The following is a 17,484-nucleotide window of genomic DNA, read 5'->3' on the forward strand; positions in this document are numbered from 1 at the left end:
ATAATTAATTTATACTTTAGAAAAATTTCTCAACTGTGATGTACTAAAACTCGACCAAGATTCTTAATTTTACAAAACTCGATTGGGTTCCCTAATTAGCTCCCTCGAGTTTTAGCAACTCCCCCAAGTTTCTTCTGTTTCATATGCAACTGATTTCGAAAAAAATTTCTCGACTACGATCTACTAAAACCAGACCGGGATTCTTAAATTGCAAAACTTGATTGTGTTTCCTAAGAGACTCCCTAGAGTTTCAGCAACTCCCTCGAGATTGTCAACCATTAATATACAACTCATCCTAGATTTTACCAAAACTGAAGTCAGTTAAAATTTGTGCTGTAAAAAACTAACCCAAAATTCAACTTAAAAAATACAACTCATACTCTAAACAAATAAAAAACTGACATCCTTCAAAATGATGAAGATGACAAAATGTAATCAACCTTCAAAATATGATTCTCGGAGTTCACCATTCAAAGAATCTACATGTTGCAAAAATTGATTTCTTCCAAGGGTTACAAAAACGTGAAAGATGTGGATATTTTAAGGCTCTAAGAAGATTTTGTTTTCTACCATATGAAAGAGAATTACAAAATCCATAGAAGAAATTAATGCTCCTAGGAAAAGTTGGTGAGTAATAAAATTGAAGTCAGTCCAAATCATTAAGAAACTCAATCGGGTTTGCTACAATCTAGGTATAGTTTTTTCATTACTTCAGGGTTCCAAATTTCAAACTTTTGCATATAAACTAGGGCAGTTTCATCTTTTTAGCCTCTTATGTGTTAGAAACACTTAGGGTAAAAAACATGAGACTTTTTATTTTGAGTCATTTGAGCAAAACCTAAAAATTTTTAGGTTAGTTTGGTCAAATTCCCCAAAAAGTCATATTTTATTTTTATTTTTTTTATAAAAAGAAAACTATTTTAAAATAGGAATACCTGCACATTAACTTTAAATCCAACTCACGCCTCCATTTTTGAAATATCTAGGTAAGAAAAGATCATTTTTACCACCAAGTACATCAGTACAAACTTCCACGTACTTCGATTAATCTCACAAGACAACCACCTGACACTACTACCGTTAAAATTTGGATAAGTATTATAATTAGAACATTTTCACAACAAAATCAGAAAAATCTCAATTAACCAACCTGACAAATATCAAAATGATTTAAGAATTCTTCAAATATTTCATTCTGAAAAAGACATTGAAAAAGATCCATTAGGAGATTTTGGTTCCCTGTTTTCAAAACGGAGAGTAGTATTTGTTAAGACAAATCCACGTTTGCTTCACATTTTTATAAATCTAAGTTTGCTATAGTAAATACTATTCTACCACCAGGTTTGCTACAGTAAATACTATACCCCTAACTTTATTTACACTCCCCGAGTTGTTACAGTGTATATTTTGTTTTCATTCTCCATTCTAAAATAAATTAATTTTTTTAATTAAATATATTAAATATGAGGAAATTAATTAATTATAGTTATAACTATAAATAAGTAAATCAATTTAATTAAAATTACATGTAATAAATAATTAATTCATATATCGACAACTTTTTTCTAGTTTTTATTCCAAATGATCCAAAAAATCTTTTTTTTTTTTTGTTCTTGGTATCTATTTCTAACCTTTTTTTTCATTTTATATAGTTGTTCATTTTGTTTCTACCATTTTTATTTACTTTTTGTTATCACTATCACATTTGTAAGTTCTAACAAGAGTTTGTAAGTTCTAACAAGAGGTTTTGAGTTCGATCCCCGCTTCCACATGTTGATAATTAAGTAGTCAATTTTTTTTAGAATAATTAAGGAATCAAATTTACTTAAGATAGTATACATAGTGAAATTTTAAATAAATTGTTGATAATATTTTCTTTAAGGTAAAATTTATGTTGAATAAATTTGTATGATAAATACTTATTTTCATTGGATAATTGAATATTTATTTAAAAATTAATAATTAGAAAAAAATTGGAAGGCCAAATGTATTAAAAATATTTTATATATCTTAAGTATTTCCTAATTTTATAAGAAAATTGACTTTTGTAAAATAATTTAAATTATTTTAATTAAATAATTAGTTTATAAATTAAATTTTTTTAAAAAAAAATTAGAACACAAATTTAATAAAATTGATTTAACAAAATACAAAACCTTAACACCAATCAAACACATAATTACTAACTCAAACTTAATAAATCTATTTCTTACGCCAACTAAACAAAAACTTAACAAACTTAACAAAAAACTTAACAAACTTAACAAAACAACGAACCAAACACTCATTGGAGTTTGTGCTAATCATAGGAATTGCTCCCATTTCTTTCTTCTAACTGATCAAGAAATTAGACAAAAGACCAGCTAAAGTAATGAAGAAAGAGTTGTTAACCACGGCAACCAATATAATTCATGAGATTAAAACTCTATTATTATGGAGACACGAGGGAATAAACCAAAAAAGATAGGAAAGGAAACAGAGAGAGAGCACATTCCCCTTCTTGAAACCTATTTCAGAATCTTTTTGCCAAGACTTTATCCAACCATTTGAAGTCAAATATTACTGAAGCAAAATAGAACATAATTGTACAGAATATTCATAGTCGTTTTGTCCAGTCAAAAGGCTCCCAATCTTGCAAGAAGTTCGCCACAGCATGCTTTTGCACCTCAATAGATTCGTATCTACGTCGCCGGTGCATATCTTCCTCAGCTAGCTGTAACATACCTCTGATGACATTGAGGCCAAAACTGGTCTTGAAATTCTTTTCGTCATCTATCACATGCACAAACCCCTTGTTCAACCCAAATTCTACGTGGAAGTATGGAAAATGCTCTGGAATTGATCCACGCAGTCCCTTTTCACTTGTGTCAATTAGTTTTTTGGCATTGTGCTGGCTCCACTCTTCCTCTGCTTCATCAATCGCCTGGAATAAACGAACTTCTTGAAATTATTGTAGGGAGCAAAGATACAGATGAAATAATCCAAGAACACAAATAAAGTTAGATTTAATACATTTGAAGTTGAATGAAGATACATTGACACAAAGTTAAATACAATTGATGTTGCAGTGCCGAAAGATTCAACGCAAATGAAGTTTACGGTGCCAAAGGTATAAAAATGTCACAACGTTGAGAGCATCTATTTGAGATGATTTTCTATATGACCATGCTAGAAAATACAGATGGTAAGCAACATCAATGGGAGACAAGTCATAAACATGGATGTCAAGATAAATTATGTTCCATATGATTCAAATTTGAACTTTAGCTAAATTATTACTTCCGCATTTATATTATAGGCTTACAATCTAACTCAGCATCAAGTTCTGATTTAATGCAGACTTATTTTTGGAGTACAAAAGGAGGAAGGTGATAGACCCCAAATCACTAAATACTATACACATAAGCATGTGAGAAAATGGGGAGCCACGTAAGCGTAAGGGGAGAAATTGTGGGTGGGCCCTAGGAATATTGTTAGTTAGAGAGAATGAGGTGTACGGTCTGTGTCTATGGAGGGGAGAGGTTAAAATAGAAGTTTGTTGAGGGGGAAGGGTATATTTTTTGACATTGTGAATTCTGTAAGGCTCATTGAGTCTGAGGGACAGTTGGGGAGCTCTCAAAATCTCTCTTGTTGATGCTCTGTTTGCTAAATAATATTTAGCCTTAACAATTTGGTATCAGAGCCAAGTTGGTAGGGAATGGTGGGAAAGATGGAGGCTAGAATGAATACCTTGGTGGAGAATTTTGCAGGATTACAACACACAGAGGAGCGAATCAACCAACGTTTGTCTCAATACCGGGAGGAGATGGGCCGCACAATCGAGCAAAAATTGTCCGAGGGATTGGACGAACTGTCCAAGAGGCTGGAAACAATGGTAAGGGGAATAAGTCACGGTGGAGTCGTCGGAGAGAACCCAGACTGATAAAGGTAAAGATCCGGTGAGAGTGGAAAAAGACGAAAAAGATACCCTTCCCCCTCAACAAACTTCTAACCTCTCCCCTCCATAGACACAGCCCATAAACCTCATTCTTTCTAACTAACAATATTCCTAGGTCCCACATACAATTTTCCCCCTTACTGCCTACGTGGTTCCCCATTGTCTCAGACACTTGCGTGTATAGTATTTAGTGATTTGGGGTCTATCAGAAGGCAATTAATCCTCCCATACCAAATGAGTTCCAAAAAAAGATTGAAAAAAAGCTTCAATTGGCATAATGTTCATGAACAAAATATAGCTACAAAAGGTAAGATAGTACACCACAAATAACTCAAATGCTTAATAGTATCCCAAGGTCTGTTCTATTCTCTCCAATTTTCCTTGTTCTTCAATTTCTTTCCAACTGTTTTTCCCACGTGGAGATGCTTTAACTGCACACATCCAAGTTAACTAGCTTTCTGTTTGAAGGGGTGCCCACTAAAACTATTCCACACAATCATTAGCACCCTTTGGCAAGCACCAAAAGTGATTGGAAGCTTTCTACGGTTGAGCCAGCATTCAAGAGTACAGTGACAATAATAAAGAAAAACGTGGTTCCAGGCTTTTCAAATTCCATCTGCAAGATAGCCCCAATTAGGACAGATAAAATGTTTGAAGACGTGTTTCTTAATACTCTATCTGCAGTGCTTATTCCCATCAAATCTAAGGGCACATAAAAACCTGAACATTTTAAGGGAACTTTTTTGCCTCCAAAGGTATTCAGTAAGGTGGGCAGCAAAATTTACAAGACCATAGACTAGCTCCTGGATTTGTCAAGACCCCAAACAATCAGATCCCTCCGTTGATACATTGGCCTCTGACAAGAACAGAGGCCGGTTGGCCCATTCCTCCTGCCATCTCTCATTTCAATTTCACCTGAATGAGAGATTCCTTATTTTTCCACCAAAAAGCTTATTGAATCAACCAATTGGAAGGGAAGGCTATGAATGCACACTTTCAATGGCTTTACCATGGTGCAAATGTGTACATCCTTTTAACAGTTATAGTTTAAATTCTCTTATATCCAACTGGAGAAGTTTTCTATAACTTCATTTGGATAGGCCTTTTTGTATATTTCATGCTATCAATGAAATTTGTTTCCTATCCAAAAAAACTGGACACTTTCAATGGCTGATGAGAGGTATCCACATATCCTCCCAAAATACTGTTACTACCGTTGTCCAATTCGCAGACTTGGAAACCACTCATCATTGTGCTGCATTTGTTAAGTTATTGTGGGTCATTGAATAAGGCCCTTTATCCAGCCTATAGGTAACATTAGTCATCTCTTTTCTTACGTTTTTTCTCTTCCCATTAATTATATTTATTTTCTTTCCCTTTTATACAATTCATTTCCTTCCCTATTTCATAGGATATATTTAGGGCTGTATATTCCTCTCTAATAGAATTATAGAAACAAGCAAACATACAACATTTTTCTCTCTCCTCAAATCACTTCAGTTTCTCATTCTTCATGGTATAGAGCAACTCACTTTATAACCACACTCCAACCATGTCTAAATTAACAGCCAATGAGAAATCAACTACCACACTGGGAGATCATCCTGCTAGGCAGTTCACAAACAAAAATAGTGAATATGTTGACAACTCCCCATTTGTTTCCGTCTCCTTCTCACTCATTGCTGTATCTCGATAACCATTGATCAAATTTAAAAAAGATGCCCATCCAACCTTGTCTATCCCAGAGGGGAGCACATAAGGTGATTTTTCCCACTATTGTTGTCCAACTTGTTTATCTCTGCTAAGTATCTCTTTTGTTGTTTAGTTTCTCAACCCAAATGACGTAGTCGCCATTCTATGATCCTTGAACAATTTGTGAGTCAACAGAGAATTTAAGAGAATTGAATGTGTCTACCAGCCAAAAGCAAGGGAGCACCACATTAAGGAGAGGGATAATGTAAAGTTCCTTCCGATTTCCAAGATTCTGGCTGTTTCCTTTGAAATATTCATCAACACATATTGTGAAAGATTTCTTGTTGACGGGTGTGGACCGCACTAAGTAGACCCAATTTTTCAGAAGGGGTGGCAGCCATGGGAGAGGTGGTGAGGGGAGGAGTCAGTGGGGAAGGGGAGAGAGAGTTACTTTTCGCGGATAGCTTGATTCCATAGTAAGATGATAAAAAATCTAGAAGCAAAATCAGATAATAATAAATTTGGCAATATAGTTTCTATTAAATGGACTTATTTCATTCTACCCTCTTGAATTTTCTTCTTTCTCCTCGTATATACTTGCAATTTTGTCCATCCTATGATCAAGCAATGCTATAATTTAATCCAATATGATGGTACACTTTCTAAATGTGCACATGACAAACTATAAAGCAATGTTATGTTTTAACCGAATATGATGCAACACCTTGTTGAATGACGGCCACAAGGAAAGCTAAGAGAACAACAATAATAAATTGGAACGATTTTGGATGGGACCATGAACAAACGAATAAAACATTCTCACCTTCTTAAAATATAGAGGAGCCTCTTTCGCTATTCCTTGGGGCAAAGGAATGCACTCAATCAAGCAATGTCGACGTTGTTTCGCCAAACCCACAACTGTTTCTAGAAAAACCACATCTCTCTCTTGCTTTGCAAACATCATTATAAGACACTTCTTGAAGTTGCGAATTTCCTCCCACACAGTTTTGTCCACACTTCTTGTAGATGATTCATGCTGTAAAGCAAACAAGTCACAATGAAATTCCTACTGAATAATCATGTGAGGATAAGGTAAAAGAAGAAATCATTGCAACTTCTAAGAGCATTCTACAAATTTTGGACAAAATTTTTACATATAAGCTTTTTTCTCTCTAGGGTATTTGGACCATTGTTCTCCATGAAGAGACATTAAGCATACTTAAGAAAAAAACATTTCCCTGTGTGTAAAAAAACATTATTATTTCATACTCATCAACCACAGTACAAACCACTATGAGTTATGTTTAAAACCACAAACACAGGACAAAGAGGACTAGATTTTAGGACTAGGTTTTAACTTACTTGAATAGGTAAAATGCAGCAATGACCAGTAACCACAGGTTCCCATTGAGGCAACATCAAGTATGTGTAATTTGCTATTGACACAGTTAGATGTTTTGGCCGGTTCGGATTTTCAAAGCAAAAGATGCAACGTTCTTCTTGAGTTGCCATATGTCTTTGACGAATATCCTTCCCAGATAGCTTATCATCGTTGCTTCCCCTTTTTCTCTGTGCCTTTTTTCTTGGACCATCTTCATAATCATATTCATCATCTGCTCGACTAAACATGCTGTACTGCTTGTTCTGCATTATATTTTTAGCTAGATAAAGATCTGCATCATTCTCCTTTTTCCTCCTAGATGTATCTGGAAAAGGTTTTCTAAACAAAGGGAAAGTATGTATTAAAATGACAGTGAAGAAATTTCCAAGGAAGAAAGGAATAAGCTACAATGACCACCTTATTGTTATTTCAAAAATTGATACCAAATGAAAATAGGAAAATATACCAGAAACAAAAATAAAAGTATAAATCATTCCATGGACCACAATAATAAACTATCAATGCTAGCAAGTCCCCATAAATTTCACATACAATATTTGTTTCCTAAGGATGAATCTCCAATTTCTATGTTTAAGTTACACATATTTTAGTGATCAAATAAAATTTTCACAATAAAACAAAAAAGATAGGCTGGTTAGTCAGGCATGTGAATGTGAGGAGAATTCAAGAATTCAATACCTAGCTGTGCTTCGTTCATTTTGCGGCTTAACATAATTCCCTTCAACACTCTCTGTCGCCTTCATATTTTGTACTTCTTGCTGATAAAAGTAAATAATAATAAATTAAAAATTTTGAACAAGAAGCTTATACCCGTAAAAGCAAAATCAACCATGTTAGCACACTCAACTGTTATTATTTGTACATATCCCAAGCCAAAGGAGGTAACATTTAAAGTTATCTCATTTAGCAATAAAATCACGTTAAGTTCAAAATACATACAACTAACAAGGGGAAAAAATTAGACAACAAAATCAAGGTAGGTTGACTTGTACAGGGACATTGCAGAATATAATTTCTAACATCTTTTACCCTCTAATTAGCTGTTTGGTACATAGGATTGAAGGGTGGAAATGGGTAAAGGTTTCATATTCCTTTCATTAGTATGGTTGGATATGAGAACTGTTAGAGTATATAGATTAGTATATTTTATATTCTTGTATTAATATTAATTTGTCATTTACCTTCTCCTTATAGGATTAGGTCAACACTTGTATATTTGTCTATATATATAGACTTTAATAATGAGAATATAGAACATTGGATTCTCTCCAATCTTAGTCTCTACATGGTATCAGAGCTCTAGATTTCTTGCCCATTAGGGTTTTGTGTCCGTTGGGGTTTTGATGCCCATTAGGGTTTTGATGCCCATTAGGGTTTTGTGCCCATTAGGGTTTTAATGCCCGTTAAGGTTTTGTGCCCGTTAGGGGTTTTGTGCCCGTTAGGGTTTTGATGCCCATTAGGGTTTTGTGTCCATTAAGGTTTTGTGTCCATTAAGGTTTTGTGTCCATTAAGGTTTTGTTCATTGCTATCCAACACAAATCACCGCCGCTGCCGCCGCTGCTGACCGCTGCCTTTTGCTAATTTGCCAGCTGTTTTCCGATTGTTGTTCGTAGGTTTCATCTCGCCGCCAAACGCCGTCACCGTGTGCTTTCGTCACCGCCAGTCGCCACCCGTCGCCTTCGCCCCTCGGGTTGTCGTGGGGTATCACTTAGGGTTTCTGGTTTCAGAAAACACCTGATCCGGTTCAAGTGGTTTAGTTCAACCGGTTTGGTTTCAAGTGGTTTGGTTCATCCGGTTCAAGTTCGGTTCGGTCTGGTTCGTCACATTCTGGTTCAGTTTGGTTGATTTATACCGGTTTTGGTTAGATTTGGTTTGGTCTGGTTTTGTCGTTTTGTTCAAATAAGTTCGTTTGTTTATTATGGTCGAGAAGAAATCAATCGTAACTTCTGAGGTGATCCCAATGATATCAAAAAAAATCACAAAACACAAGTTGAATAGATTATTTGTCTAACAAGTTGGGCATGATTAACATATATGCACCAACTTGAGGGGGAGTGTTAGAGTATATAGATTAGTATATTTTATATTCTTGTATTAATATTAATTTGTCATTTATCTTCTCCTTATAGGATTAGGTCAACCTTGTATATTTGTCTATATATATAGACTTTAATAATGAGAATATAGAACATTAGATTCTCTCCAATCTTAGTCTCTACAAGAACAATCCTTTCTTTGACACCTGATATACCCATGAATAATGGGCATTCTAGACCCTTCCAAATTTGTGGGTTTTCTCTATGCCTAGAAGTAAACTTTGCATGCATCTCTTTTTTCTCTTTCTTAGTTAATGGTAGAACTCACTTCTCGTTGACAAGAAGAGAGTGATACATAACTAGGGGAAAATTTTCCATATAGATTTCCAATCCCAAGCCATATGAGTTGAGCACATCACCAAAAGTATTTCCTCTATAATAGCATTAATATCATGTCTAAATGACTAAGTGTGGGGTACTACAATGATACTCCATGGAAGGATGTAATACACAATAAAATAAGAAAATGACGTTCATAGAGTCTAGAACTTGTCCTACCAAAAGCTTTTGGGCTTCATCGTGTTTTCCTTTCATTTGAAGCTGAAATGCCTTTGCAGCCAACTGATTTGCACTCATTGCATCCTTAGCTGAAACAGAATCTTCGTTGGACTTCTCAGACTTTGAGAAAACCAATTCTGATTGCACCTTTGTCTTTGTTGGATCATCATTAGCATTTTCACTTTGTTGTATGAGAAATTCAGATGCAAAACTTCCATCATCTGAGAACTTATTTAAACTGGACATGGCTAATGAAATGAAGCCAGCATCCTTTGAAGAGGTATTTTGACTTTTTTGCTTTCCCCAAGACAAAGAATCTCGAACTTTAGGTTCCCTCATTTCAGGGTGTCTGGAAGAGATGTCTTTCAAGTAGTCCCTCGCAGAGCTCTAAAGTAATGTATCAGATTAGCAAGGTAAGTTTAAATCTCTTCATTTTGAAGAATAAAATAAGTTTCAATCTAAAATATGCAGCCAAATATGCAAAACAGATTACTCAATGATTTCCAAGTACCTTTCCAGGATCACTTTCATTTTGACTGTTGGAAACTTGATCATCATCGGCCAGCCCTCTCTTTCTATTTCTTATGGCATGCAGATGAGAACGTGATGGTGCCACTTTACCGGATGCTACTGAGACAGCAAGTTGGCCGAGAGAACCCCAACGTTCTTCAACAACCTATACAATTTCAACTTATAAGAAACCAAAGAACAAAACTTTGAATTAAAATATGTATGAACTATGAACAAAAACAATAGTAAAAATAAGCATGCCTCTTCAAGCTTCCGTCCTTCTCGAGCTGCTTGTTCCTCAGCACGCTTCAATGCTTTAAGTCTCCAACTAGCACCCCCATCCCCAACAACACGAGGTGGTGGAACTGTGTCTGTATTTAATTTGGTCCCATCACTCGCCTCCGGATAACCAGTTCCATTTTCTTTAAAATATGGATTCAATTCCTTGGGATTTACCATATTTATCTGGCAAGAAAAGTAACTTATACATCGTCAGCTAACATCTATCTAGTTAACCATATAGTTTTAATTAAAATTCAGAACATAAAGCAGAACAAAATGTAAACACGTCTCAATTTCAATAAGCAGCAAAGGGGGGAAAAACTTTTTGAGCATGAGTCCACTAGATATCACGTGTTCTAGTCATCTTATTATGATGAGTAAACATGAATACCAAAGATGAATATACAGAAATACCAAAAGCAAGAGGAAGAAAACGTCTCTAAAAATAAAAATAAGATAAAAAAAGATAATATTTCAAAAGGTAAAAGACTTCCTTCCTAAAGATGTTAAGAAAGGAGACGAAAGAACATAAATCTTATTGACATATATATACAGCTAGCCCTATATATAGCTGCCTAGCACGCCACATGCATGCTTTTCAAAAAGGCACCCACCCTAAGGTTCACAACTAATAAGTTTATATATATATATATATATATCTCGGAAAAAATAAAACAAAAGTATTTTAAAGGATACTTCTTCTTTTGTTTTTAGTATATATATATATATATATATATATATATATATATACTAAAAACAAAAGAAGAAGTATCCTTTAAAATACTTTTGTTTTATTTTTTCCGAGAAACTACTCTTGCATTGAGAAAAATAAAAGAAAACAAAAGGCCAATATAAAAAGGAGAAGGCCCAAAACAAAAGGATATAGAAAAAATAACAATCTATAAAAAAACAAAACGTTGCACAATAAAAAAAAAAAAAAAAAAGAAAAGCACTACAATTGCTGAAAATAAATGAGAGAATGATCACAGAAATCCTTGGTTACAGAAACCAAGAGGCATTTGAACCTAGTCAAGCCCAAAACTCTCCAATGACATTTTAACCCTGTAAAGGCAATCATTCCTCTCAAGCCAAATATTCCATAAGGTAGCAAATAAAAGTTCATTTCTCTAGACAATCTCTCATCAAACCTCTAATTTCTTAAATCTTTTATCAACTTATTATCCATAATAGTAAATCTTTTCATATATAAAAAATTTATTAACATTTTGTTCCAGTTTCTTATTAAAAAAAATATGTGCCTCACAACTAAAGCTCACTGTTTTTCTTTACTTAGCGCTTAAGCCCTAGACAAGAGTGACAGAAAATCAAGAATACAAATTATATCAACCTATAATAACTCATCAAACACTACCATTTGTAACTTTTTAAAACAGAAAGGCCAAAGTTTCATGCTAAGGACGCTGTGCGAAAAGACAGGAGCATACTTCCGTAGGAGCTTCATATTGTTGACTATCAATAGATTCATTTGAGCTTCTATGCATACTTTCTTGGGGTTTAAGCATCCAATCCAACCCCATTTCTTTTTCTAACAATTTCCTTGTCACCTTTGGAAGAAGTTTCTTTGATGTCATCTAAAAATTCAAAGAAATTTTGAAATCCCCGAAATGTTCTAAAATATGAAACATGACAATGAAAGAGAATGAGATACATATCGAACATTTTCTCACCAAGGATGCAATTTCGACTCTTTCTTTTCCTCGCCCGTCTTCTTTCACCTTTTCTACTCTCTTTTGGTTGCTTTTCAATGCTGCCACTATCTGTTGAGGATGTTGAATAATCCTTTGACGAGTCCCGTTTCTTCCTCCCAAACTTCTTATTTTTTGTATTTTGATACTCGTCATCGTCATCGTCATCATCTGAACTACTGTAACAAGTCATCTTTCTCTTACTTTTTTGTTTCTCATTACCCTGTTTGGAAGAGATAAAACCATAAAACAAACACCTTGAGTGGCATACTAAATAATTGTACGACAAAATTACATTAACCAAGAGAAGACCTTAATGTAGCATAAGCAAACTTAAAGATTAACAACCAAGTTTAATGGTTCTTACTTCGTTCACTTTTTCACGAGGAATAAATTTGACTCCAGAAAGCATTTCCCAACCTATTCCAAGAAAAATAAATAATGTAAATTACTCATAAAATGCTTCAAAACCAACCACAAAGTTAAACATATAAATGTTCTTCACATAAACACAAATGATTTAGCCTAACCATTTGATCAAGTACTAAATTCATATCAAACTTCAAGTTCAAATAGAAATGTCACTTTTTTAAAGACGGAAAAAGAAAAAATCTTACATTAACAAAAGACGACGAATACCAAAAGGGGAGATGAGATATCCCCATGAACCAATGGGTTACAAAAACGAATCCCAATTGGTATGTATATGCAACTATTAAATAACCATTAAACCCAAAAGCTTAAGTGGTTATGCAATGTTTCAAAAGGCGAACGAGGCGTGTGCCTTGAGGAGAGGTGGAAAAAAAAGGCCTCGATACCTATGCCTTATATAAATAAAAAGAGGAGGCGTAAGCCTCTATTCATACGCCTTAAAAGGCTTGACAGGCATAAGCCTTTTATTTTGACCGGATGAATTTTATTTTGACTGGGCTTTGTGGTGATGGGATTTTAATAGCATCCTCGATCACCGTAAAAGACTAAAACTGAAAAGGCTTATTTGCCTTGGAATCTCAAAGATCTAGGAAGATTTTAATATAATATTATCATTACCATTTCGAAAAGAAAAGTCGCAGAAGATTTGAAAAGGAATTGGAAAAAAAACAAATAAAACCCATCCAAAGAAGCACAGACAGTAGAAGCAATTCAGAATTTCAACTTTCAAGCGGTGATAGGAATCAAGCGGTGGTGGTGGGGCTACAGCAGAAAAGTATGACTTTTTCTTTATTCTCTCTTTTTTCCTCTCCATGTTCACGTTTCTGTTAACTTTTTTTTTTTATCTTTTATAACTTGATTTGGTTGCCAGTTTCAACTTTCAAATTTGTTCTTTCCTTCTTTTTTTTCTTTCGTTTAACTATCCTTTTTATTTTTACTTTTTAAGTTTTCTTTTATTTATCAATCCTATTTTAGTGCTATTTTAACTTTGTTTACTTCAGTTCTGTTTTTTTTCTCTCCTTTATCTATGTTTTCATTTTTGTTTTATTTTATTTGATCTTTTCTTTTGTTTATTTGTTACTTACTACCGTTTTGAATTCTTTTTCAATTTTTTTCTTTTGTTTATTTCTTTTTCTTTTCGGTTTTTTTATTCTGTTTTTTTTTCCTTTTTCTATTTTCCTAATACTTTCCTCGTTCTTGTTATTTAGATGGTTGGAAATATTAAAAAAACAAATAAAGGGGCTAGAAAAGATCCAGCATGGAAGTATGGTATCGAGGTGCAATAGGAAAATTCTATGTTTATCTGAAATGCAATTTTTGTAACAAAGTTATTAAAGGAGGTGTTAAAAGAATGAAAGATCATCTTGGAGGAACACATAAAAATGTTCACCATGTAATAAAGTTCCTGACGAGGCTAAACAAGAGATTCAAGATTATCTCAAAAAAGGAGAAATGACTAAGATGACTAGTCAGAAGGAATTTGAAGAAATGGTCGAAGGAGGTGCATATTATCATAGTGCAACTTCAAGTAGTTGTGATATTTCTTAGAGAGGAATTCGAGGACCAATGGATCGATTCATGGTGATTGATGTTGGTGACGTTGATGCCGATGGTGGAAATAAGGTTCAAAATCAAGTCACTCCTACAAATGCGAAGGAGGCTCGTAATTCTATGTGTATGGACATTGGGAGGTTTTTTTTTTAAACGGTATTTCATTTAACGTGGCTAGAAGTCCTTTTGTAAATATGTGTCGATCCATTGGTTTTTTTGGTCGAGGTTTGAAACCACCAAGTATGCATGAACTAAGTTCATGGATTTTGAAAGAGGAGATGAAGACTACACGTAATATTGTGAATAACATACACAAGACATGGGTAAACACTAGAGTGTCGATCTTATCTGATGGTTGGAAGAATATGAGAGGAAGAAGTTTGATTAACTTGGAACGGTATTTTTGAAATCTATTGACGCTGCAGATGCTGTAAAGGATGCAAATATGTTATTTCAGCTTCTGGATGACGTAGTAGATGAAATTGGAGAGAATCTTATAGTTCAAGTTGTGACCGACAATGCATCAAACTACAAGTCGGCAAAAAAAAAGTTGATGGAAAAACGAAAGCATTTGCATTGGACTCCATGTGCTGCCCATTGTCTCAATTTGATGCTTGAGAAGCTTGGTGAACTGCCTCAACATAAGAATGCCTTGATAAAAGCAAAAAAAGTAAGCAACTTTATCTATAATCATGGATGGTGTTAGCATTGATGAGATCTTTTGCGAAGAGAGGGCTTGTTCGTCCCGCCACCACCAGATTTGCTACTGCTTATTTGACATTGCAAAGCATTTGCCAATCTAAACAACCATTACAAGCAATGTTTACCTCTAAGCAATGGCAGGATAGTGTGTGGGCAAAAAAGCCAGAAGGGAAGGAAGTTAAGAGAATAATTTTAAGTGACAAACATTTTTTTCCGGCTGTGGTATATGCAATTAAGACAACTAAACCTTTAGTGGGAGTTTTGAGAATGGTTGATTCTGAAAAGGGTACCTGCAATGGGATTTATATATGGTGCTATAGATTCAGCAAAGGAGGAGATTGCCAAAAATCTTGGAGGGGAGGAAGCAAGCTATAAAGAGATATGGAACATTATTGATGAAAAGTGGGAATTTCAACTTCACCGACATTTTCATGCCGCAGCATATTTCTTGAATCCACATTTCCAATATGATGATAATTTTTCCACTCATCCGGAGATCAAGTTGAATTTATATACATGTATGGACAACATAATTGTCGATGAAGCTGAAAGAGTAAAAGCTGATCTTCAGATTGATTCATTTCGAAGGAGGGAAGGATTTTTTGGCTTCCAACAGGCAAATAGCATCTTGCAAAAAGCGATCTCCAGGTAAGCATTGTGATGATGAAATATAACCTATTATTTTTTTAGTTTTGGTTTCCTAACTTGATATGATATTCGACAATGTAGCTGATTGGTGAACTCAATTTGGTGATGGCACACCAGAACTAGCTAAATTTGCCATCAAAGTTTTGAGTCTTACTTGTTCAACATCTGGTTGCGAGCGTAATTGAAGTACAGTTAATCAGGTTTATAGAAAATTTTCCTTTTTAACTTGCAATCAATTGTTTAAGACTTTGGTTCTAAATTTAGTGATAAATTATGTCTCACATTGATAGGTGCATACAAAGAGAAGGAATTGTTTGAGTACAACTAAGTTAAATAACTTAGTTTATATCATGTACAATAAAAGATTAAAGGATAAGCACTTGAAGCTAAAGGCTCTCAAAGAGGGAGAAGATCTATTGGTACTAGATGATTTGGTGTCTGATGATGAGTGGATTGTTGAGAACACTAGGGATAGTGAATTTGGAGTTGATGCCTTTATTGAGCATGATGATGATCCTAACATCAATATTTTTAAGCTTGGAGAAGGAAGTAGTACTCAACAGACGTTAGTGATAAGACAAAACAACCAAAATCTAGAAGGGATGTGACTTATGGGAAATTATTTTAATTTTAAATTTTAATGTTTTAACTTATAAATTACATATATTAACTTAGGTTCTAACTTTTAAATTTACAAAATTTATTTCGTAAACAGATAAAGGGAAGATGCCGATGACATTGGTTGAAGAGGAATGGGTGGATATTGAAAATGACAATGAAAATGAGGATGGAGCAATTAGATATGACGATGACTCTATGGAAGATCCTATTAGTGATAATGATAATGATGTCGTGGACGAGCTTTAGATTTTTATCTCAAGAAAGTTGGATATACTATCAAGATTTTTCTTTTTGTCATTATTATGTGTGTTTTATGCTTTTATAGGAACATTATAATATTAGGAATACAAAATTTAATGTTTTATCTTTTATGAATTTTATTCTTTTTATCTTTCCATTTGAAATGAGGCTTATGCCTCATACCGCCTCAAGCCTTTTAAAACCTTGTGGTTATGACAAATTTAATCATTTATCAATACTTTTAACATTATGATGTAGGACATCAGAATTTAATAGGATCTTTCTAGCCGTTAGAAGGTTGTTAGTTGGTCAGCTTGGCTGGAGGTTGTTAGTAGTTAGTATTTTAGTTACTGTTTAGTATTCTAGTATAAATACTTGAACTTTTGTTAAAGAGGGCAGTTATTATTTTAATAAAAGGTTTCTTCCATTTGATTCATCAAATTGGTATCAGAGCTCCTCGTGAAAGAAAGACGCCTCGGGTTTCAACACAGTTCAGCCCGGCATTGATCCGGAAGCATCCCATTCTCCACAATCTTTTGATCAATGCTTGCAGTCAGTGGAGTTATCAGTAGAAGAAATTAAGAATGGCGTGACCGAAATGCAACAAAGTTGGGAAATGTGACCAGACAACATGAGAGGTTGACTTTACACTAATAAGAACCTCATAACCATGAGGAACCTAAAATTGCAGGAAATAATAATGGTCATTTTGTCCAAGAAGGAAGAATTCAACCAGCAAGAAGATATGGTCAATTATATGCAAACCCTGTTTTTCAAGAAAGGTGCAAGAACACCCTCATGAAAAAGCGTTTGAACAAGACTCTAATTCGCAACCACGGAGACAGCAACAAATGAGAGACAATTCAGATTATAGAAATGAAGATCAATCTTCCAAGCTTCACTGGCAAAATGGATGTAGAAGCCTTTCTTGATTGGATCAAGAAAGTAAAATACTTTTTGATTTTATGACTACACTGGAAGAGAAAAAGGTCAAACTTGTGGCGTTCAGACTCAGGAGTGGCGCCTCAGCTTGGTGGGACCAACTGCAAACAAATAGGTGGCGTTATGAAAAGCCCCCCCGTTCGATCTTGGCCAAAGATGCAAAGGCTAATGAGGAAACGGTTCTTGCCAATGAACTATCAATACTTCTTTACCATAAATATCAAC

The 17,484-nt window shown here is 34.4% G+C and overlaps 1 protein-coding gene across 3 annotated transcripts; it reads right to left on the bottom strand.

Moving 5' to 3' along the window:
• Nucleotides 1-2,383: 2,383 nt before the first annotated feature.
• LOC111024861 (CwfJ-like family protein) lies at nt 2,384-12,283 on the bottom strand. 3 transcript variants are annotated; one of them, XM_022302667.2, is made up of 9 exons: nt 12,106-12,283; nt 11,863-12,009; nt 10,397-10,600; nt 10,137-10,301; nt 9,626-10,012; nt 7,710-7,789; nt 6,992-7,349; nt 6,453-6,665; nt 2,384-2,923 (listed from the first exon to the last, which is right to left on the bottom strand). In XM_022302667.2, the coding sequence occupies exons 1-9, from the start codon at nt 12,277-12,279 to the stop codon at nt 2,597-2,599; spliced, it is 2,055 nt and encodes a 684-aa protein (XP_022158359.2). In that variant the 5' UTR covers nt 12,280-12,283; the 3' UTR covers nt 2,384-2,596. The 3 variants fall into 3 exon arrangements, with proteins under 3 accessions (XP_022158359.2, XP_087983312.1, XP_087983311.1); XM_088127186.1 differs by lacking the exon at nt 11,863-12,009; XM_088127185.1 differs by lacking the exon at nt 11,863-12,009 and having other exon boundaries at nt 12,096-12,236.
• Nucleotides 12,284-17,484: the final 5,201 nt, after the last annotated feature.

This window comes from Momordica charantia (genome assembly GCF_013281855.1).
Source record: "Momordica charantia cultivar OHB3-1 chromosome 8 unlocalized genomic scaffold, Mcharantia_2.0 BLBB01000008.1, whole genome shotgun sequence".
Taxonomy (NCBI): domain Eukaryota; kingdom Viridiplantae; phylum Streptophyta; class Magnoliopsida; order Cucurbitales; family Cucurbitaceae; genus Momordica; species Momordica charantia.